This window comes from Monodon monoceros, unplaced genomic scaffold (genome assembly GCF_005190385.1).
Source record: "Monodon monoceros isolate NGI ecotype Baffin Bay Population unplaced genomic scaffold, NGI_Narwhal_1 Super_Scaffold_22, whole genome shotgun sequence".
Lineage (NCBI taxonomy): Eukaryota > Metazoa > Chordata > Mammalia > Artiodactyla > Monodontidae > Monodon > Monodon monoceros.
The window spans coordinates 126,879,011-126,896,958 of record NW_021703779.1 but is presented as its reverse complement, the minus strand read 5'-3'; the positions used below and the strand labels follow the sequence as shown (position 1 = coordinate 126,896,958).

Here is a 17,948-nt window from a genome sequence, read left to right as displayed (position 1 = left end):
ACTTTGAACGTAATTATAATAAGTGCTTTGAAGTTTTCATCTGTTAATTCCAACATCTGGGAACACTCAGAGACAGTTTCTTTTCTTTCTTTCTTTTTTAAAAAAATATTTATTTATTTATTTATTTGGCTGCGCCGGGTCTTAGCTGTGGCATGTGGGATCTTTGTTGCTACGTGCAGGATCTTCTTTGCGGCATGCAGGATCTTTAGTTGCAGCGTGTGGGATCTAGTTCCCTGACCAGGGATTGAACCCGGGCCCCCTGTATTGGGAGCGTGGAGTCTTAGCCACTGGACCACCAAGGGAGTCCCCAGAGACAAACAGTTTCTATTGACTGTTTTCCCTAATGTGCGTCACACTTTGCTGTTCTTTGCATGTCTTGTAATTTTTTTTTGCTGAAAACTGAACATTTTATTTTATTTTTAAAAAACCATTTCATAGTTTTTAAAAATTAATTAATGAATTAATTTATTTTTGTCTGTGTTGGGTCTTCGTTGCTGTGCTCGGGCTTTCTCTAGTTGTGGCGAGCGGGGCTACTCTTTGTTGTGGTGCGCGGGCTTCTCATTGCGGTGGCTTGTCTTGTTGCGGAGCACGGGCTCTAGGTGCGGAGGCTTCAGTAGTTGTGGCTCGTGGGCTCTAGAGCGCAGGCTCAGTAGTTGTGGCGCACGGGCTTAGTAGCTCCACGGCCTGTGGGATCTTCCCAAACCAGGGCTCCAACCCGTGTCCCCTGTGTTGGCAGGCGGATTCTTAACCACTGCGCCACCAGGGAAGTCCGAAAATTGAACATTTTAGATAATATTTTTCATCAACTCTGGATTCTGATATTCCCTTTCCCCCTAGAAGTAGTTGTTTTGGCGTGTGTGTGTGTGTGTGTGTGTGTGTGTTTTAACTTGTTTCTTTGTTGTGTGACTTTTCTGGGCTAAGTCTGTGAAATCTGTCCCCTCCCCGCCCCACAGTGTGCAGTCAGTGGTGTCTCTGCTGAGTTAAAAAAGAAATAGTCCAGTTTAAAATTTAAGCCTTGTTCTCTAGGGGCTGCCCCTGTATCTGCCTAGCTTAGAGGCCAGACAATGATTGGACAGAAACTGTGCTCAAACATCTCAAGCCACTAAGGCTTGTGTGCTCTGCTGATGGATCTGTGTGTGGGAAGGGGAGTTCTTTCAATCTTCAGGCTATTTTCAGGCCTTCCCGGGGTTTTTTTCCACTGACCCTTTTGAGTCTTCTACATACATGTGCACAGCCTCAAGGTAGTCAGGAGAGTGTGGATGGCTTGGGACCTCTCCTTTCTCCAGCTAGGCAGGAATATGCTTGTCCCAATGAACCACTTTCACAACCTGTCTAGTAGAACTGAGCTGTTGGTCCTTCCCTGTTGTCTGCCCCTGAGAAGTTACTTCAGTTGACAATGCCCCCTGGTGTGGATATTAACCACCACTCCAAATTGACTTAGCCACCTGCAAACCTAGGCAGAGAAGCTGCTGGCCTTCATGAGCTGCCTTGTCCTGGGAGAACCTCCACGCAGTGTAGTATCTTCAAATCTCTCTGGCTCCGACCCATGTCCATCACCACATCTCATCTCACTCTCCCGCCTCTCTCTTTCCCTTATAAAGATGCATATGATGGCATTTAGGGCCCACCTGGAGGATCCAGGACTATTTCCCCATCTCAAGTATCCTCATTGTTTCTGACCTTGGAGACTTTCTCTTATTTTCCCACGAGCTCAGCCATTCATTCAAAAATGTTTTTAGACTTCATCCTACGTTTTAGAGGTTCTGGACCGGGAGGGTTGCTCTGGACACGTGGTCCACATTGCTCACAAAGCCTCCACTGCCTTCTCACACTGTGCTTGTCTCCACCCACCCTCCAGCCTCCTGTCACTTCCTGCCGTGTCTCCATCACCGGGAATCATGTCTTTAGAGCGACCGCTCTGGCTAGTGTGCAGAAGGCACTGGAGGCGGCCAGAGCTGAGGCTGGGAGGCCGGAAGGAGCAGGTCACTGCAGGTGGCCCAGTAGCCTCCGCAGGCTCTCCCTGCCCCCAACCCAGGCCTTTGGAGGCCAAATTCCACAGTGTCAGCCAGAGGGACACATGCTTGGATGTGCAGTTTTCCCGTGTCCCTCACCAGCTTGGGTCCTTCTGCAGCTCCATCTCCTCACACTGGGGCTTGGGTTGGACTCTGCGCTGAGTCTCAGGGCTCAGCTACCAACCCCCCATGGTCACTTCTGGGTCCTGGTCCTGAGCCATGGGGCACAGAGTAGGAGCTCAGTGAGTGAATGGGCGGCTCAGCCAGAGGTCGGGCTGACAGGCAGTGTGGATGCCAGATGGGAAGTGACATGGGGGCGGGTGGTGCGCGAGTGCCCGAGCAGCCCAGCACACCCCCTCCCCAGGTCTCCCTCCCTGCCTTCTCCCCCAAACTCTCCAAGGTGCTCAGGAAGCTGCTTCCCGCTGTTTAGGATCTTACAGAAACCATTTATTCAGGAACAATTAAGGAAAGCAGCCGTGGTGTGCATTCCCAAGGGTGAGATGGCCCTGCTGCGGGGACTGCTGGCCCTGGGCCGGGTCTGTAAGCGGGCTGGTGTGTGAGTGTTGACACATAGACACACGCACACACACGCACACACGCCGCCCGTGAGGGGTACGTACTGCAATGAATGACCGTGTGTGTGTGTGCAGCTCGGCCCCTTCCCCGCCCCCCAAACCCACCACGGCTGTGTGGGACCCACAGCAGCAAAATCCAGGCCTGCTTCTTCCCCTCCCCCACCGCAGCTCTTGCTTTGAGACCCCATCTCCTCTGGCGGCAGCTTGACCACCCTCAGTCACAAAGAGCCCCAGTGATCCTGTCAGGACATCTGGGGGAAGAGGAAGAAAAGCATCTTTTCAAATGTCAAGTGGATAAACAGTCAGGGCGCCAGATGTGCGGCCGGGAGCCGCCCAGCGGCTCCCAGGCCGGCACCCTCCCCTCTAGCGCTGCCCAGCAAGCAGCCACCCAGAAAGGGGCTGTCCCTGCGGACGCTGGGTGGCCGCTGCGCCTCCAAGGCCATGTCCCCGGGGAGGCCCCCAGTCCCAGGAGGCCCAAGCCCTCTGCGGAGGAGCAGTGGGTGACTATGCTGGTGGCGGCGGTGCACCCCTCCCCATAAGTAGCCATTTGGGAAGAGGGATGGGACAGGGAGTGGGTCCCTGTGGCAGACGAGGTGGCCGGAACGGGCACACGGCCCTCCCGAAAGGGGAAGCCGCAGGGGGCTCGGCGCCCGGCCAGCTCGGCCGAGTGCAGCCACCTGGAATGGTCTCTGGGGATGGGAATCCCCACCCCCTCCCCCCGAAAGGAAAAAGGAACAGTCGCAGAAGAGGCAGGTTCTGGAGCGGGGTTCCGCCCACAAGCAGCGCGGGTCAGGCTGGCGGCCCCAGGCCCGGCCCATAGGCACGTTTAATAGGATTCCCGTGGATGTTTCAAGTGGGTAGGACAGGCCTGTCCCCACCGCCACCCTGGAGGGGCTCCCGGCTCCTGCCTCGTCCCACAGCTCCACATGAGGTATTGTGCTCTCCCCGCCCCCCCAGGCCGAGCCCCCTCCCTCCTCTTCCCCAGCACGCGGGTGGCTGGGCTGGGCGCACCCGCTGGGGGGCGGCCCGGGGCCCTATGTGGCGTCCAGCTCAAAGACGCCATCGCTGGTCGGCGTGGTGAAGAAGGAGGGCGGGTCGGAGGCGGCCGACTCCTGCCCCCCGCTGCCCCCATCCCGGGCGCGCCGCTCCTCCAGACGCAGGCTGCGCTCGAAGTCCAGCAGCTGCCCCATGAAGTTGAAATTGGGCGAGATGTTGGACTTCTTCCGCTTGACCAGGTCGTAGGCGTCGTTGAGCGAGAGGTGGCGCTTCTGCATGAGGTAGGCCACGGTGACGGTGACGGAGCGGCTGACGCCCGCCAGGCAGTGAACGAGCACCCCGCAGTTCTGGGACAAGGCCTCGTCTAGGTGGGGGCAGAGGGGGGCCCGCGTGAGGTGCGGGTGGTGGCCTTCCGGGGGGGTCCCTGGCAGTCCCCGCCCCATCCTCCGAGCTGGGGAGCTGCTCCAGTGGTGCCCGGCCCCCGCAGGGCCATCCCGGCTCGGGGCTCTGGAGAGGCAGCTGAGCCTGGAGGAGCCCAGGTGAGGGACAGGGAAGACGTGGGAGAGGCCAGCAGCCAGGCCCGGGGCTGGGGAGGGAGGGGGGAGTGCAGAGCGGCCTCACCAATGAACGCGATGGCCTCCGGGAAGAACTGGGACAAGTTCTGGCTCCAGTGGTCCGAGATGGGGATCTGCTTGTAGTGAAAGTCGCCGTTCTTCTCGAAGAGGTTAGGCAGGTTTGGGGTGACATTGAGGATGTAGCGGATGCCCAGCTTGGCCAAGCTCTCCACGTTGGCTGAATCCCGGGCACTGCCCAGGTAGAGGTTGGGCAGGATCTGGACGGGGAAGGATGGCAGCAGCCCCGCTGGGGGGGGCGTGGCACCCTCCGAATCCAGGCCACAGCTCATGGAGTCTCGGTCAGGCTCGGATTCCGCGTCGGAGCAGTCGGAGCCCAGGCACAGGCCACCGAGCCCCACCACTGGGCTGGGCACCGGAGCTGTGCTTGGGCCCCCACGGCTGTCAAGGCTGGTCTCACATAGGTGAGGGCACTCGGCCTGGAATCTGCTGAAGCCACCTGGGAGGCGACAAGGGGAGGATCCCGTTGATCTGGCCTCCTGGGTAGCCGAGTGCCCTGGCTGGGGATAGGGACCCCGACCCTGGACAATTCCGATGCCTGAGGCGGCTGGCAGATGTCTCCAAAGGGAACTCGAAAGCCAGCAGCTGACCTATACGGTCTCCCGTGTGGCGTGCTCAGCACTGGCGGCAGCTGCAAGGCGCCAGGCTGGGGCAGAGCCACCCAAAGAGGATCTTACCCCCCCCCCCCCAGGGCCAAGCCAAGGCAGGCACGAGGGCTCCACAGAGTTTAGATGGACTGCCAGCCTTGGGGAAGACAGCGGCCATCAGTTAAAGGAGAGGAAAGGTTCAGATGTGAGTTCTCTGCCTGGGGGTCTCCTGACCCAGGTCGACCAGGAGCACCCCGAGGCCAGGGGCCGGGTTACAGCCCTGCCTGCGCTCTCCTCAGGGATGAGGTCGACCCCAAGGGGCAGAGAGCCTGGGAGAGAGTGCAGCGCTCCACCTGGATGGTCCCAAAGTCCCAAGAAGTGAACATCTCCATCCACAAACAACTACTATTTCCCTGGGAATGGGGGTGGGGGCCTGGAAATTTGACATTTTATGTATTTCTACGTCCCTGTGCATTCAGAATGGAGCAACGGACGACAGGCCAATGACCCTCCTGGATGGGGAGGTGGGGACAGCTGGCTCTGTAGGTTCATGGGAATCTCGTCCCTACCCTGGATCTCTGGGGGTGTTTGGCTTGGCAAGGAGCCAACATGCCTGTATCAGCCCATCTCCCCTCCACCCCCAAGCCCTGCCATGACCATGGCAGGCAGGGGAGGGGGGAGCTCTCTGCCTCCTCCTGCCTTCACTGCTTCTCTCCCTCTCTCTTCCCCTCCCCCTTCCAGACCCTTTGCTGAGCGGGATTTGTCCTCTTGTGGCTCCAGCCTCCTTCACCCATGGCTGAGCAGCTGGGGGAGGGGGTGATATGATGGGATGGGGGCTGGGAGCCCGAACTGGGTATTCCATTCTTGAGCATCCAGGGAGCCAGGTCAGGGCAGATTCTCCCCATTTTCCGGACTCAGAAACTGGGGCTCCCAAGAGTGAAGGACTTCCCCAAGGTCATGCTCAGGGGAGGGAAACCTCACCTCCACTTTAGACAAAATGAGGCCGGGCTTGCCCAAGGTCAAATGAATCATGAATGTCCTCAGAAGGTGGGGCCCGGCCCTCCCTGGGCTGGGGTCCTCCCCGGGCTGGTGCCCGCCGGCCACCACCCGCACCTACCCTGTAGGTAGTAGGCCAGGTAGCCTTCCTCCCGCAGCTTCTGGAGCAGGGTGCCCAGCACCGACTCTGCCTCCCACTCCTCGGCCTCGGCCTCGGCCTCCCCGCGCCGGTGCCGGCTCCCGCCCTGGTCGTACAGGAGCACCGGGGCGGGCGGGGGCGGCTGCAGCGGCGGCCCAGGCAGGAGCGCGCGCACCGACAGGCTCCCCCGCCGCAGGCGGCGCAGCAGCAGCGCGGGCAGGGCCACGCTCAGCGCCCCACCGATGCGCGCCGACTCGTACAGCTCGCGGCTGCGGCAGTCCAGGAGCAGCAGCCGCGGCCGCGGGGGCGACAGCTCCCGGCGCAGCCACAGGCACGAGCGGCCCAGACCCTCCATGGGCTCGCGGCTCCTGGCACGTCGGGCCCCGAGAGCTGCAGAGAGAGGGAAGGCGCGCGACGTGAGCTCGCGTCCTTCGCGCCCGGCCGCCAACGGGCGCGGGCCCGGGCCCGGGGGCCAAGGCGGGAAGCCAGGCCCGGGTCCTGAAGGCGGGCGCCGAGGGTCCCGCAGGGACGCCCCTCTACTGCCTGATTCTCTTCTCGTACCCCTCCTACAGTAAGGATATGCAGAAAGGCGCCCCTTGCGCCCCTAGAAAAACGCCCCAGGCAGCCACTCGGCGTTGCTTCCTGTCCCAGGAAGGGAAGTGAGAGGTCCCCCAGAAGAGGAAGGCTGGGGGTCCAACGGTCCCTTCGAGAGCCGCCGTGGGTCCCTTCCTGGCCACTCCTGGGGGCCCAAGGCCGCGGCCATCTCCCCCCACACCCCCTTTCTGCGTCCGTCTCTCACTCTGCCTGCCCGCAGTCACTCCCCACGTTCGAGCTTCCGACTTGGGGGGCGTGTGCGCGTGAGAGGGGGTCCAGGCCGAGATCTCCCGCATGGCCAGGCGGGCCCGGGTAATAGAGGTGGTGCCGAGGTGCTGGACCTCGGCCGGCCGGACCTCTCGGAGCTGCCCTCCTCCCCCCCCGTAGAAAACAAAAGGAGAGAGACCTGGAGCGTGATCCCGCGGCGAGCGGCCGCGCGCGGACGTCCCAGCCACGGCCACCGCGGGACGAGGGGCGCCGTCCGCGGGCAGGGAGTCCCCGAGCCCGGCCACCGGGAAGAGGGCGGGGCAGCGGAGCAGGCGCGCACGTGGAGGCCGAGTCCACTGCCGCCCGCGCACCAGCCGCTTCCTGGCAGTGGGACCCAGCTTCCACCTTGGAAGCTGCTGCCTTTGGACGTGGAGTTGCCGTTTGGAGGGGCGGGGCGGCGGGGGCGGGCTCAGGGGGGCCAGCGAGCCAACGGGTGCCCTCGAAAGCAGTTGAGTGGGCCCTGCAAGTGGCGCGCTGAGCCGGGGCTTCCACCGAAGCGGGACTGGGCCAGGGCAGAGGCCAAGGGCAGGTCAGGGGCCCAGCAGGGGACCAGCTGCAGCTCCCCTGGCCGGCGCCAGTCAGGCCCCTGGAGGCAGGGGGAGGGGTGGGGACAAGAGCCCAGTGGCCCTGCCCCAGAGGCTGCCTCCAGCCCTACTCATTTGGGGTGACCATCGCGTGCCCTGACTGGACTTCAGCGGCCCCATCTATATAACAGGCCCCTCACAGACACCGCCTTGGCTACCATGGGATGCCAGTGAAATCGTGGAGGGGAGGGGGAAGCGGGACCAGAAACCCGCTGCTGCCTCCTGGCCAGAACCCTGCCCAAGGCTAGCTGGAGGGCTGGGCAGGCAGAGGGCAGCTTCTGGGCACCACAATGGCTTCCTTCGGACAGGCCAGGCCAAAGGCCCCGGGAGCTCTGTGCTCTCAGCCCTGAAGTGGGGTGCTCTGTTCTTATCACATTATTGATCCTGGGAGCCACCCCTGGCTCCTCGTTTTGTCAAGAGCCGAGTCATTTCCACTTAAATGTCTCTCACATCTGGACATTCCCCTCTGCCCCCTGCACCGGCCTGGGTCACCATCATAGCTTCCAAAGGCCTCTCCCTACCTCCAGGCCTGTCTGCCTCAACCCCCCTCAGCCCTGCCCTGCAGCAAAGGCCCACGGTGTCCTCCATACCTTCCATGGACACAGGATGGCGAACAGGCAGGACACACCGGGCCGCTGCTTGCACAGCACTCCCAGGCCTGCAGGACAGGTCAGTAATAAACCGAGGGACCGGACAAGATAATACCAGGTGTGATAAGTGCTGAGACAATGAAACGAGGTGGGGGAGGTTTCTGAAAAGTCTGGTCTTGTCCCTTCTCTGCTTCAAGCCCATCTAAAGCAAATAGCAGAGTTGAAGGAAAATGTACAGCAGATAAGATAAAGCTCATACAGCTTAATCAAAAGGTTAAGACTCCTATAGATAAATGGGCAAAGGAAGCAGAAAAGACTGCATGAAGGAGGAAATGCAATCGGTCCAAGGCGTTTGGGGGAAGGTTCAACCTCGGTCGTGGAAGGAAAGTAAATTTAAAAAAACAAGGTAACAACGACAGAAAACAAGGTAACACTTCCCACCTGTCACATTAGTGAAATGTTCTCAAAATGAGAGCTCCCAGTGCTGGCAAGGGTGCTGTGAAACTGGCCTGCTCCTCCATCGCTGGCTGCTAGAGGGTTCTCTGTTGGTGTGGCCCTTTTGGAAATTAACTTGCTACTGGGCATCCACAGCTGGGAAGAACACCACACCCTCTGGCCACTTCTGGGAATCCACCCCAAGGAACTAAGTGAAAGAAGGCAGAGCTATGCACACAGGATGAGCACCACAAGACAGGTAACTAAGGGGTGAAGGGTGCAAAGCCACTGGAGGGCCACTCTCTGGGACGGTTCAGTCCAGTGTGGCTGCCAAAGACTCCTCTCACGGACCACAAAGTAAGATGAGAAAACTTGGGAGGTAATGCTGGGGAGAGGGCAGCTTACAGAGAGCCAGGTTGCCTCGAAGGGGCCTCCAGTTGCCCCCTTCCTCCCTCCCTCCTTCCCTCCCTCCCTTCCGGGCCCAGTGGGCCACCAGCCCGGGACATGTCTAGGTCTCTGGGCTGAGTCCCACCACATGCGTCCAGGGGCCTCAGACAGCTGGGCTGGGTCCCCTTGCCCCTAGTCCCAGCCTCCTCTGCAGCCTGTCCTGATTCTGTTCCTTCTTCAGCCATCCCCCCTCCCCACAAGGTTTCTGTCTCCCTCCTCTGTGCTCCAGGGCTCAGTTCCCCGAGGTTGCCAGCTGGGCCGGAGCGGAGTGGGGGGCATTTCCTTTCCCTCACATCCTAGCTCCCAGAGACAGAGGTTGGCTGCTACCTGCCCATGGGCCCCAAGCCTGGGGACTCCCTCCAGGCCTGCTGCAGCTGTGGGCAGGAGCCTGGGGTGGGCAGGGGTTGAAGGCACCAAGGGGTTCTGCAACATGCCAGCCTGGGGTGTCTGGCTTGGCAGAGTCGTGGGCAGTGGGGGTGGCAGCACCCGACAGGGAGGTGGAGAGATACGTGTCCCCACCCGCCCTGTCCTGAGGCCTCAGCGTGGTTGGAGAGACGGTCGCCAACCCCGCTGGAGGTAGGAGCTCCTGAGGTGCCTAGCCCTGCTTTCTGGAGAGGGCTCCCTGGGGGAGGTGACCGGAGCCGGGCTGGGAAGCTGAGGGTGAGAAGGGAGGCAACTTCTGCAAGGGTGAGGGGAGAGGAAACTAGGCTCCAAGAAACCCTAACCCCCGCCCCCGGGCTGGGGTTCTGCGGGGCCTGCGCCTCGCAACGCCCGAGGAGGGGCTCCCCTGAGCCTCGCTCCGGACCCCTGCCGGCCAGCCCTCCCGCCGGGAGAGAGCGCTCAGGAGGGGCATTCAATCTCGAAAGTGAGCGCTCGCTGCCCGGCGCCAGCAGCGCCCGCTGCGCCAGCAGCAGGACAGACTGGAACCTGTTGCCACCTCCGCACTGCAGGGCTGAACGCAGCCAAGACCCCTCCCCCGACCCTCGCCCGGACCGCCCGCACTCGGGCCCCCGCAGCGCCGGCCCCGCCCCGCACCCGCTCCCCGGGCGCGCCGGGCAGGGGGAGGCAGCGCCGCGCGCCGGGGCCTCGGCAGGCCCCCTCCGGCGGGCGGAGCCAGGCCGCGCGCTTCCCGTAGGGTGGGCGCTGCGCCCGCCGCCCCAGCTCCCGCCGGGCGCCCCCGGCCCCCCGCCCGGCCCAGCCAGTGCCCCTCGGAGGCCGCGGAAACGCCGCTTCCCGTAGGCCTCGCGCGCGCCGCGTGCGCCTTCTGGTCCCTGGAGCCTCCCGGGGGCGGCGCCCCCCCCCCCCCCCCCACCCCCCCCCGCCCCCCCGAAACACACGGTTCCCGCCGGGCCGAGTGGCAGAATTTCGGCTGTCGCGGCCGGGTCACATGGCCAGGGGCAGAACTCCCAGCGACAGCGTTCCTGCCAAATCCACTGTCTTTTCCACCAAATCCACTTTCCGCTGGGGATGGCTTTCTGCTTTTCCCGGTCGGTCTCCTCGCGGGACTGGGAGTTCCTCCAAGGCAGGAGCGGGTGTGTGCCCGGCCCCAAGCTGGCCCCAGCCCCCAGTGAAGGGCCTGGCACGCGGCGCTCATGGAAGAAATGCTCGTTAACAAAAGAAGGCATGAATGAATGAAACCAATTGTTGCGTGAGGGAGCCCAGGAGGGGACCGCTCCTGCTTGTTTCCTCAGCGGGTCACACACTCGCCCCCAACAGACACGCACAAGCACACGTGCACACACGGCCCTCCCCCCACCGCACAGGCAGACGGGCACACGCGGCACTCCGACTCATGCCCCCAGGAAACCCACCTACTACGTGCGTGCCAGCAACTGGGGCCCCTTTGGTCCCAGCTGGGCCGCCTCCATTTCAGTGCCTGCCTCTCCCTTCCTCTTCCCCGCCCCCTCCCCCCCATCTAAGTACGGTACCTTGCACCCCAACTGCCTTCCTTATCTCTTAGGGAAGAGGCCAAGCCAGTCGCTGGGGAGCCTCAGGGTCTGTTTAGGGAGGCACCTGGGGGGTCTCAGGATGGTGAGCTGCTGCTGCGAAGGCGAGCCAGAGGCGCCTGGCAGAGATGCCACCAAATGCTGCAGCCTCTAGAGCCCGCGTGCCAGGTGTTGGGGAGTGGTGGTGGGAGGGACTCGGGATGTGCTGGGGGATGTTGAGGGCTATTTGCGATGGGGGCGGGGCAGGGTGCTGGAGAGCATGAATCCAGCAGGTGTGCATACATGTTGGGGTGTATGGGAGTGCGTGCTGGGGATGCTAGAGGTGTGTGCCTGGGGAGCGGGCCTGGCTTCAGGGAGTGGGGAGGTCGGCCTCTGGGGTGGGGGTTAGTGTTGGGGTTTGTTCAGGGCTGGGCGGATTGCAGTGTCTCTGGGCTGGGAACGTGGGTGGGGTGTCTGTAATGAGCATATGGGGAGTTGGAGATGGTGGGGCACGGTGAGGAGAGCTATGTTAGTGCAGACATCGCAGGGATGTGTTTGGCGTGTGTGTGTGTGTGTGTGTGTGTGAGAGTGTGAACGCGCGCGCGCGCTCGCGCGCCTGGGTGTGTACTGAGGCGTGGCAGCGTCTGGGATGGGTGCTGGCCTGAGTTGGGGACAGTAGTGGATGGTGACTTAGCGGCTGCTGGCGTGTGCACTGCAGGGACCTGGGTCCGCGGTGCATGGTTTGTGCACGCGCGTGTGTCGGGGGGTGTGCGTGGCCATGGACACGGGAGGTGCACGGGCGGGATGTGCACGGGGGGTGTGCGGTGGTAGCACTGAGTGGATCTCCCAGGGGCGCGTGCCTGGGTCTCCTAGGGGCGCGTGCGTTGGCCCTGTGGGGTGCGCTCTGGCAAGACTTTGGGGGTGCAGGGTGGAGGAGCGCACGTCGGGGGGCGGCCAGGCAGGGTGGGGGTGGGGTGGGTGCCCGGGCGCCGCGTGCTCCGCTCACCTCCGCTCACCTCCGTTCCGCTCGGCTTTCTGCGCCGGCTCCGCGCGTTGCGGCCGGGAAGTTTCCGAAGCCCGGGCGGCGGGAAGCGCCACAGCCTCTGCCGCCGAGCGCCACCGGAGCCTCGGGCGGCGGCCTCGCTTGGAGCCGAGGGGCCGCCGCCGCCGCCGCCGCTGCGGAGGGAAACTCCAAATCCCGCCTCCGCCGCCGCCTCCTCCTCTCCCGTCGCCGTCTTCTCCGCCCCCTGCCCAGGAGGGGCAATGTCGCCGGCGGCGCGCAGGGAGGGAGCGGGGAGGGGCCGCGGCCTGCCCAGCGTCTCCCTCCACCTCCCCCGCCCGCCTTCCTGCCACCTGCAAGCCTCTGCCCGCTCTGCCCAATGTGGCCCCTGTCCGCGGTGTCCCCTGCAGCCCCCGGCCCCCAACGGCCCCGCTGCCTGGGGTCTCCGAGCTTGGGGTGCCGGAGTGGGGTGGGGGGCCCTGACCTAGGTAGGGCCTGGGCTGGGAGACGGTTGCACCGAAGAGTCTCTGCTGGCACCCCTGCTACCCTCAAGAGAAGCGAAGGGACCCATCGAGGACCAGGCACAGCTTGGCCCCCAGAGCCACCTCCTGCCGCCACAGGGGATGGGGCATAAGGTCCAGCTGACGGCACCGCAAGTGCCCCCAACCACCGGTCCCCCTGGCACTATCTTCTCCCTTTTTCATGAATCGGTCATAGCATTTTGGCTTCAGCGCCTGGAAGGGGTGGAGGCTGGACATTGGGGCTGGGGCTGGGAGGGGGTGCTGTCACCAGGCCCGGTTTGCTTTCCTCCGGACCCAAGGCCACCAGCACCTCATTTGGTCCTTATGCCAGTCTGGGAGTCGGAGGAGACCTTTCCCATGCTATAAGTAGGGAAACCGAGGCAGTGGTTTCCTGGCGATCACACAGGAGTGCAGGGACAGGGCCCGAGCGGGCTCAAGGCCGGGAGGGCATGGAGAAGAAGGTAGGCAGAGCCGGGATGCCAGCCGCCACACGGATGAGGGGCAGCCGAGGGAGGCCAGGCTTCCTGGCCAGTGTGTACTGCAGCCTTGGGCTCCCCTGGGTCCGCTCCCCTGGGAAAGAGAGGAGAGGGGCCGCTTTTTTCCTAATCCGTACGCTTGGGGAAAGGCGCAGACCTCGTGATCTCCAAGGGCCCTGCTAAGCTTTGCTGCAGTTTCTCTCCAGGTTGTGGGAGCTTGGCATGCCCACCCTGCCCTCTGCCCCTTTCCGGCCTCAGCAGGTGCCCACCCTTACAACCCTCCCCCTGCTCGAGCCCCTGGGCCTTTCTGGGCTGCACCCACTGGCAGGTGCATCTGACAGGCAGGCCTAAGGTGCCCTGGGCTGGGCTGACCTTTCACCTCCTCTTCAGCATCAGGGGCCCGGGGTCCAGCGCGGAATTGAACTGCCAAAACCACACCGCACGAGCGAGCAAACGAAACTGTGTGTGGGTCGTGCCGCTCGACGCCGTGCTTCTGTGACACTCCACGGTGCCAGCTGTCCTCAAGTCAGGGGGCCTTTGCTAAGAAATCAACATGTACCAAAAGCCGTGCCGTTTATCAATAGGACCATTTTATCTATCAAAACGTGAAAATACATGGAAACCGAAAAAGATGGGGCTGGCTTCCCTGGTGATCCTCCCATTTGGGGAAGACATACGACAGCCGTGTCGTGGCCCTGGGCACTCAGTCGGCCCCCTGCAAAGGCTTGGTGAGCTGACTCACAGAGGAGTATCTGGAAAGGCTGAATAACCAGCCCCCCGCCTCCCGCAATCCTGCACTTCAGTGACTCAGGGCTGAACGGCTGGAGGAGGAACATTTGGATTGAATGATGCTGCCCCCCACCCCTGCAAAGCTCCTACCCCAGCCCTCCCACAGGGCCTCTGCTCTCCAGGCAATAAGACCCACCCAGCTCTGGGAGAGAAGACCAACACAGACGGCCGGGCCAGTCCTGGGAGCTCCCAAGGCACAGGTCTGCTCCGCCTCGGGAAACGGTGCCTCCCTCCTCGTGCCCAGGGACTTGTCTTAGGTAGCCAGGCCTGACCTGTTCCCTCTTGAGGAATAAAAAGGAGAATCTTCTCGAAGAGCGCTCGACTGAGAGGCCAACCGTGTTGGAATCGAGGTTGTTCTGAAGACGCAGCTGGGCCTCCGTCTCCGAAGCAGCCAAGCCCACGTGCTCAGATCCTGTCTGCTCCTAACAGAAATCTCGGGGTGGGCTGACGGGCCAGCTCCAGCCCTCACCCTCTCCTCTGTGGCCCTGCCCCCTCGCCCACCAGAACCTCCACCGGCAGAAAGCTGGGCGGTGCTCCGAATGTGCCAGGGGCGTGCCACTGTGGGCCTTGGGCTGAAGGCGGCCATAGCTGCGCAGGTGCAGCTTTTTTCCGGTCCGATTCTGGGTCTCTTTCCAGGCAGTTGGAGCTTTGAGGAGAGGCGCATCCCACCTGGTCCTTGCATGGAGACCCTGCTCCCCATGGGCACTGGCATTTGGGTGCACACACACGTGAGGCGTTATTTCTGGGCAACCATTGGGTCCCACTGAGAGCGATATCCGCCGCTGAATCCGCGTGCTCACGTGACAACACCCCCCCCCCCCAGGCTGCCGTCGTCCCTCCACCACCGGGTAACAGGCCTCACTCTGCCCCTCCTCCATCAGAGGCGCTTTAGCCAGCATCCTTTAGACGCATCTCACTACCAGTTGCCTTGCCTTCAGGAACACGTTCTAGGCCCTGTTCCGGAGCCCCACCTGCCTGCAGCAGCCCCTGACAGAACCGCATCCGGACATTTGAAACCAGGTGGCCCGGTGGTTGCTCTCAGATCGGCACTTGCAGCCCAGGTGAAAGGGTGAGGGTGAGAGGCAGGCGGGGCCGGGAGGGAGCTGAGGGGAGAGGAGGGGGCGGGGCCGGGAGGCAGCTTGTGTAGCGCAGCAGCGACTGGTTTCCGAGGGCCCGGGACCTCGGGAGCCATTAACAGCCCCATTCCGGGAGGGCTCAGGTTCAGGTTCAATAACCTGGTTATGAACCCCCTCCGGCCAGCTGCGCGGGCTCCCTCTCCTTGCCTTGTCCTCCCAAGAAGCAGCGCGCGTGTGTCTGGATATACATTACAGATGATACAATCCTTTTACCAGGAGAGAGCCAGACACCCACGCCCATTGGCTGGACAGGCAAAGGGAGGCGAGGGGGAAGAGGCGGGAGAGCGGTGGAAGCGGAGGAGAGAGAGGGCTGAACGGGGCCAGGAGAGGGGAGCCACCATGGCTGGAAGGATAGGCCAGGAGGTTGGGAGCCAATGGCTCCAGTGAAGGCCTCTGTGAGTGGCCCACCCAGCTCCCTGGCCACATCTCTCCGTTCCCCCACCAGGAGTGTGCCTCCTGAGTTAGGCCATCTCGTCACAGGAAGGGATGCGTGAAACAGGCAGCGCGGCCAGACCAAGGTGGGGGCTCACTCCAGCTCCCTGGCCCTGGCTCAGTTGTCTTTGGGGGGCGGGGAGGGGTCCTGGGGATGCTGAGGGTCTTTCTCATCTCCGCCCTCAGGGGTCGCCTCCCTGTATGACAGACTGAGCGCCTTGCTTCCCGCTCCGCCTTGCAGCACTGTGAGGCCCAGCTGGCTCCTGGCGCGCAGACCAAGGCCTAACACCAGGCTGGCTGGGTCACTGCTACTCTGGGGTCAGGGCCACTGAACACCTCTCTGCACCTCTCCTCCCACCGCAGGAGCTTTCCACCCTCTGGCCTGGTCTGGGAGCACTTCTGCAGGCCCAGCTCTGGGCCCCGGAAGCCCTAGTCAGCCCCTGACAGTGACTGGGCTAAGGGAAGACAGGAGGGAGACAAGGCCCAGGGCGGGGACTCGCCCATGGCCTGATGGCGGTGGCGGCGGCGGTGGTGAAGCTGCAGGACGCAGGAACCGCCGTCCAGGGCAGGCGGCCGCGGCAGAGCAGGCACTGTGGGTGGGCCCCCAGGGCCCAGGCCAGCTCACAGAGCCACTTGGCCGCTGGCAGGGAGACTCGGGTGGTGCCCCGCCACGTGAAGCCACACAGCCAACTTGCCGCCCTTTGGAGCCCTGCTGTCGCTGAGGGACCCTTAAATAATGAAAACAGTAGCTCCTGGTTACCGTGCCAGGAACAAGGGCCATGAGCCTTCTGTATGAGGAAACCGAGGCACAGAGAGACGAGGCGGAGGACCCCAGCCTCCAGAGCGAGCACTGCCTCTGCTGTCGGGGCTCGGGTCCAGGTTGCTCTTTCTCGTAGGTTTGGGGGTGGCAGGAGCGGGGCCAGCGACCCAGCCAGAGCAAGGAAGGACAGAGCTCCCAGTTGCAGAGGGGCCCTGGGGAGCCGTCCACACAGGCCGAGGTGGAGCCCCAGGCTGTGGCCCCAGGTGCGCCCCGGCCCAGGTGAGGACTCCTCTTCCGTCACTGTCCCTTAGCCTCAACGCTGTCCCCATGCAGCGCCCCCTCGCTGCCCCCTTGGGCATTTTCCCCCTCTAAATTTAGAGAGTAGCTATTACCCCTCAGTACCTGCTTCCCACAGAGAGGAGAGCACCCCCAGGCAGAGAGACGGGGAGAAGAGGGAGGGGAAGGCCAGGGCCCGGTGGCAGCAGAGCCAGAGGGATTGGTCTCCGCCCCGAGACGCCGCAGGCAGGAAGGGGACAGCCACAGACCTGCACTTGGAGCCGGGCCCCTTGGCCGGAGGCTGTGGGGAGTCGGGAGCTCCTTGCAGGGGTCCTCAGAGCTGTCTCCCTCCGTCACCATGTGCCTGGGCATTGTGGTGGGTCCCTTCTCCTGTCGGGCCTTGCCCGGTACCTAGCAGGTGCTTAGCGCTCAGTACCTGCCAGTTGGGTGCCCCCTCCCCCTGCCAGCGCCATTTCATTATCACGGAGAGAAAAGGCAGGACCTGGGGTGGGGGGCACAGAGGGTCACGGTTCAGTATGAGTCACTCCGGGGTCCCATTTGTCTCTGCTGTTAGAAACCTGGAGCGGTGGCCTGAGGCTGGTTTTCTAGCAGTGGCAGCCTCTCTTCACTACACCTCCACTTTGGGGACGTCTGTTGGGGCTGGCATGGGCGGGGACCAGGAGGGTAACACAGAGCCCAATGTGTCAACCTGCAAGGCTTGGCTACTGGGACCTGGCCAGAGCCACAGGGAATGTGACCGTGACATCGGCCTCCCCATGGCACCCCTGACCTGAGCTGCCTGTCCTCTGCAGCCCCAGAGGAGAAAGGGGGGATCAAAGATGGAGTCCCCAAGTCTATAAGCGTTCCCAGTCATCAGAACGGAGTCACCAAGGCCCAGATGCAAACGTCCTGTGCTCCGGCTCTCAGTGACAGCCCCATCCTCCACGGCAACAGGGAGACAAGTGTCCAGAAGCTGTCTTCATCTTCAGGAAGGGGCACTTGGGGCGCTCGGAATGCTGTCTCCTTCTTAGCCTCACGGCTCCCATCACCGTGTCCTCTCCACCACCACTGGCCCCTGTCCTTTCAGCACCACCCTTGCCTCTGCCCAAGTCCCTGAACAGCTCTCAAAAGTCCTTCCATGGGGGCTCCCCTGGTGGCGCAGTGGTTAAGAATCCACCTGCCAATGCAGGGGACACGGGTTCGAGCCCTGGTCCGGGAAGATCCCACATGCCGCGGAGCAACGAAGCCCGTGCGCCACAACTACTGAGCCTGCGCTCTAGAGCCCGTGAGCCATAACTACTGAGCCCACATGACACAACTACTGAGCCTACACTCTAGAGCCCATGAGCCACAACTACTGAGCCCACGTGACACAACTACTGAAGCCCGCACGCCTAGAGCCCGTGCTCTGCAACAAGAGAAGCCACTGCAATGAGAAGCCCACGCACCGCAAGGAAGAGTAGCCCCCGCTAGCCCCAACTAGAGAAAGCCCACGCGCAGCAACGAAGACCCAACGTAGCCAAAAAAAAAAAAAAAAAAGTCCTTCCATGATATTTTGTAATAACCTATAAGGGAAAAGAATTTGAAAAAGAATATATATATAACTGAATCACTGTGCTGTACACGTGAAACTAACACAACTAGTAAATCAACTGTACTTCAATAAAATGAATGAATGAATAAATAAATGCTTTTTTAAAAAATGTATTTATTTTATTTTATTTATTTATTTTTGGCTGTGTTGGGTCTTCGTTGTGGTGCATGGGCTTCTCACTGTGG

The 17,948-nt window shown here is 62.3% G+C and overlaps 1 protein-coding gene across 3 annotated transcripts; it reads right to left on the bottom strand.

Moving 5' to 3' along the window:
- Positions 1-2,447: 2,447 nt before the first annotated feature.
- On the bottom strand, positions 2,448-11,964 carry DUSP9 (dual specificity phosphatase 9). Of its 3 annotated transcripts, none has more exons than XM_029240948.1 (4): positions 11,796-11,964; positions 5,920-6,327; positions 4,205-4,654; positions 2,448-3,947 (listed from the first exon to the last, which is right to left on the bottom strand). In XM_029240948.1, the coding sequence occupies exons 2-4, from the start codon at positions 6,290-6,292 to the stop codon at positions 3,622-3,624; spliced, it is 1,149 nt and encodes a 382-aa protein (XP_029096781.1). In that variant the 5' UTR covers positions 6,293-6,327; positions 11,796-11,964; the 3' UTR covers positions 2,448-3,621. The 3 variants fall into 3 exon arrangements, with proteins under 3 accessions (XP_029096781.1, XP_029096780.1, XP_029096779.1); XM_029240947.1 differs by having other exon boundaries at positions 11,786-11,959; XM_029240946.1 differs by lacking the exon at positions 11,796-11,964 and adding an exon at positions 6,938-7,130.
- Between the last annotated feature and the right edge of the window lie 5,984 nt (positions 11,965-17,948).